Source organism: Alexandromys fortis, unplaced genomic scaffold, assembly GCF_014885135.2.
Source record: "Alexandromys fortis isolate MF-2015 unplaced genomic scaffold, M_Fortis_MF-2015_v1.1 scaffold_27, whole genome shotgun sequence".
In the NCBI taxonomy this organism is placed as follows: domain Eukaryota; kingdom Metazoa; phylum Chordata; class Mammalia; order Rodentia; family Cricetidae; genus Alexandromys; species Alexandromys fortis.
This window is the reverse complement of record NW_026067952.1, coordinates 14,602,742-14,607,468: the sequence shown is the minus strand read 5'-3', so window position 1 is coordinate 14,607,468 and position 4,727 is coordinate 14,602,742. Positions and strand designations below refer to the sequence as shown.

The 4,727-nt window shown below is 47.7% G+C and overlaps 1 protein-coding gene across 7 annotated transcripts in view; it reads left to right on the top strand.

Moving 5' to 3' along the window:
• The first annotated feature begins 3,272 nt into the window (after positions 1–3,272).
• Positions 3,273–4,727, top strand: part of CUNH20orf96 (chromosome unknown C20orf96 homolog) — a 17,303-nt gene continuing 15,848 nt past the window's right edge. For 4 of the 7 annotated variants that reach the window (XM_050151336.1, XM_050151335.1, XM_050151333.1 and 1 more), the window contains exons 1-3: positions 3,273–3,393; positions 3,558–3,606; positions 4,186–4,285. In XM_050151336.1, coding sequence (XP_050007293.1) covers positions 3,383–3,393; positions 3,558–3,606; positions 4,186–4,285 — 160 coding nt within the window. In that variant the 5' untranslated portion in view covers positions 3,273–3,382. Of the gene's footprint in view, positions 3,394–3,557; positions 3,607–4,104; positions 4,286–4,727 lie in introns of all 7 variants that reach the window. The other 3 variants (XM_050151340.1, XM_050151338.1, XM_050151339.1) reach the window with 2 other exon arrangements.

Sequence of the window (4,727 nt, the reverse complement as noted above, 5' to 3'; positions counted from 1 at the left end):
TGTCAGAAAACAATGAAGCTTCCAGCTCCTAACTTGCCAGGGTTTGGTGACTGTGATGGTTATTCTTGGTTGTCAACTTGACTACATCTGGAATTAGATAAAATCCACAGGGCAGACCTGTGAAGGATTTTTGCTTAATTTGAAATAGGAAGATCCCTCCCTTAACCTAGGCCACATCTTCTATTGGCAGCCTATATAAAGACATGGAAAAACGAAGCTTTTGCTCTGGCCTTGCTGACATTAGAGCCCCACTTCTTTGGGATTCCAGTGTCTGCTGAAGACCAGCTGATACATTCAGCCCATGGACTCAGCAACTTCTAGATTCATAGTCAACCTTTATTGCATTTTTGGATCAGTTGGACCATAGCCTGTAAGTGATTCTAGTGAATTCCCATATTGTATATGTCCTATAAATTCTGTTAGAGAGCCCTAATATAGTTGTCTTAACCATATGCTCTATTTAGCAAGCCTAGTGTGTGTAGAGAACTGAAGTAGGGCAAAGGTGGGGGTTGGCACTATAGTTCAGGGTCTTGAATATGTGTGTATGTATGTGTATGGTTTGAGTGTTAGGTGACCCAGTTTAGATGTCTTTTGAAGGTACTTCAGACATGATCTTTTGCTTTTTGTTGTTTGTTTGTTTTGTCTTTGAGACAGAGTGTCATGAAGTTCAGGCTGGCTTCAAATTCTATGTAGTCAAAGATGTCCTTGAACTGTGAATTCTGCCTCTACATCCTGAGTGTTGGGATTATAGATGTGAGCCACCATTCCAGGTTTTGCTGATGGGTTTGCTGTGGGATAAGAGAAGTGATTACTTTCATTGTTCTATTATTAAATAAAACTTGGGAGTCAGATTTTGGGGTACAAATCTGATAGAGCCACAGAGTGATGGAGAAAATGATGAGCTGACCCTGCCTCTCCGCAATTCCCAGATCAAAAAGGCCCTCAAATATTTCTAAGCCCCTCCCTATTCCTTCCTGTGTCTCTCTATCCTAATCTGGGTCCATCAAAAAGTCTGCGGTTAGTTCTGGGTTGCTAATCACTAACTCCACCCCCCCATTCAAGGTCAGTGAAGAGTGGGTTCAGAATATCCCACACGAGATAAGAGAGAAGCCAAGGATGCCTTCGAGAAAGAAGATGCAGAGCTCAGGAAAAATGTTCCAGGGGAGGGCACAGGTTACAGACAGATGCCTTTTAGACACCCAAGCCGCAACATTAACCTGGCAGTTGGGTGTATGCAGCTGAAATTCTGTGGGGGAGGCCTGGGCTAGAGAGAAAGCCAGGAGGCTGAAGGTTAATCTTGATTGCTAGCTTGATGGGATTTAGAATTACCATGGAAACAGACTTCTGTGAGGATTTCCTACATGAGGTTAATTGAAGTGGGAAGAGAGCCCTAAATGTAGGCAGCACCATCCCATGGGGTGGGGGATCCTGGACTGAATAAAAGGGAAAAAACAAACTGAGCAATTTGCCTCATCTCTCCCCTTCCTCACAGGAGGACCTGCTGCCTCGTGATCCTGCCTTGATTGCCCTACAGCAGAGAGACAAGGCATAGAGCGAGCTAATGGGTAAGAGTGTATTCAGAGATGGTGAGGGCCTGACCAGAGCCTTGGACACCCCAATAATGACAGACAGAAGAAGAAGACACCCTAATAATGACAGACAGAAGAAGAAGAAGAGCCAACGGAGGAGACTGAGAAGGAAGCAGAAAGCTGTTCGAAAGAGTAGCTTCCTTAAGTCCAGTCAGTGATGGTACACACCTTTAATCCCAGCACTCGGGAAGTAGAGATAGGAGGATCTCTGTGAGTTTGAGGCCAGCCTGGTCTACAGAGAGAGTTCCAGAATAACCAATATACAGAAAAACCCTGTCTCCAAAAAACAAAACAAAACAACAACAACAAAGTAGCTTCCTTGCTAATGACTTAAGTAAATGCTTCAAGGCAGGAGGAGATTTGCTGTGTCCTGTGCTGGAAGAAAGCCCGATCGATCAGGTGATGGCGAGAAGTGACTAAGGGGTTTAATAAAGGGGAGGCTGATAAGGGCAGCCTTAGGGAAGAGGTAGAGTGAGAGCCTTACTGAAGTGGGGGAAGAAGGGGAAAGCTGCAGGCCGACCTCTCTGGAGTGATCCCAAAGTGGGAGGAGGGACAGTGGGGAAGTGGTCACTTTTTGCACAGAAGAAATGCAGATCTGTTGACTATGCAGTGGGAAGGCTTCAAAGGAGAGGGAGGAAATGTAGGGGAAACACAGGAGGGGACTGAGACATACAGGGAGAGCCTAGGTCAGATGGGTATGGTGGCACTTGCCTTTAGTCCAATACTTGGGAGGCAGAGGCAGGAGGATCTCTGTTAGTTCCAGGCCAGCAAAAGCCACACAGAAAAACCCTATCTTGAAAAACCAAGCCTCCCCCCAAAAAGCCCAGTTTCCCCTAATTTATCCTTCGATAGTTTCACACATGCATACAATGTACTGAGATCATCTGCACTCCCCAGTATCCCCTTCAACTCCTCCTCGTCCACTCCCATTCCCCCTCCCAACTTCATGTCCTCCTCCTCTTTCTTCCTTCACAACCCACTGAGTTCAATGTGTGCTATCTGCACACATGGGTGTGGGCCGGGTGGCCACCAGGGGCTACCCCTAAAGAAAACTGACTCTCACTCCCCTAGCCATCAGCTGTCTGTCAATAGCTCATGAACTCTTCCCCGCCCACGCTGGAAAGTGGGCTGGCTTGATTTCGGGTTGGTTCAATATCTTTGAGAAAATGGGAGCATATGAGATTTGGAGAGGAAGTGTTGGAACTGGTCTTGAGTGGCAATTGACCCATGGATGCAGAAGTCTCTCTCTCTCTCTCTCTCTCTCTCTCTCTCTCTCTCTCTCTCTCTCTCTCTCTCTCTCTCTCTCTCTCTCTCTCTGTGTGTGTTTGGGAGCAGGAATGTTATGCTTCCAAATCTCCTCAATATTCTTGATGAAATAGGAAGCAAAGTCAGTAGTGAGGACGAGGAAGCAAGTTNCTCTCTCTCTCTCTCTCTCTCTCTCTCTCTCTGTGTTTGGGAGCAGGAATGTTATGCTTCCAAATCTCCTCAATATTCTTGATGAAATAGGAAGCAAAGTCAGTAGTGAGGACGAGGAAGCAAGTTTGATGAAAGTTTGATGTTGATGCTGGACGAAAAGGGAAAGAACCAGGTTGGGAAGTGCCGCCACCGCGGTATTTTTGTCTGGCGAGGTTAGTCTCGCTCTGCTCTCCGTAGTTGCGTTTCCTTGGAGACCAGACGTTAGTGAAAGCGTCTAGTCTCCTTGGGATCCATTCTGAGACAAGAGGTGGCAGAGGCTTCCCTGCCTTCTGGAGACGGTCTGTGCCTGGAGGATCAGGACTCTTCTCTTTTCCCCAATGGCACAGAAGTAAGCAGAGAGCTTGGCGGGTGGCGGAGCACGCATGCGTCGATTTATTCCGCAGCCTTTGCTCTCCAGGCTCCAGCTTGCTGCTGTGCTTGGTAAAGCGGGGTTAGAGGATCCCTCTTGGGCTGGGTATGATGGAACTCCCCCACTCCCCCGACTCTTTCCAGACACATCCACTCTAGGAATCACTCCACAGGGCACAAGTTGCAAGTACTGGTGAGTCTGGGAAAGGCAGGGTGCCTTGATGTGGGCGGAAGTCTGGGTAACCCTATCTTGCACCTGCCCTCAGCTCCCATGGTCGTGAGCATGATAGAGTCTAAGTCTGAATGTGAAGCCCAGCAGCGCCCTTGTAGCAAGCCTCTGAACTTCACTTAATGGCACTCATTACGGGGATCAGAACACGGGGTGGGGGTGGGGTGTCAATCAAGCTGCTCACTCACTGATCTCATCACTGCTCCTGTTGCTAGAGGGTGGGTCTTGGGTATTTTTCATGCTTTCTGTTTCTTCAGGTTCTTAGCACTTCATGGCCTACATGTTCTTGGTGAGTCCTGGCTTCCCGCTAAAACAAAAGCGCTGGCTAACACTCACGGAACCACTGCAGGCCTTGCAAATACTTCTCAAACTCAACTCAAGGATGTAGGCTGTGTTATTAAGTTCACTTTACAGATAAGTAAATCGAAGCTTAGCGCTCAGGTCTTTTGCTCTGGGATGCAGGTGACCTGAAAAGGGCAAGCTGGAGGCGAACCCACTGACCCTGGAGCTGTGTTACGTGTAGTGCATTGTGTTCCCTAACAGTGGTCAGAGAAGAGCCTGGAGTCATCTCCCCTACCTCCCCTCCGACATGCCAAAAGCCACAGCAAAACCAAAATGAAGACTCTAAGTAGAATCCAGCCAGGTAGGCAGAGGCTCTTGGGAGCTATTGTGGGATGTTGGGGACAAGCTAAAGTGGCTGCTTTTTGGCCCTTGACACCATTCGCATTACGGTAGGCTAACAGATGTGACAAATGGCCTTCAATCTTCAGATACTGCTGCGGAATTTCATTCCCCAGGAATGCATTTGTGCATTTGTAGCGGTGTGGGGAGGAGCTGGTCTGTTCCACACAGTGATTCAGGGATCTAAGTTCTTTTAACCTCATAGATCTAATGTTTGGGGCTGGAGAGATGGCTCAGAGGTTAAGAGCACTGCCTGCTCTTCCAAAGGTCCTGAGTTCAATTCCCAGCAACCACAGGGTGGCTCACAACCATCTGTAATGAGGTCTGGTGCCCTCTTCTGGCCTGCAGGCATACACGCAGACAGAATACTGTATACTTAATAAAATAAATAAATATTTTATATA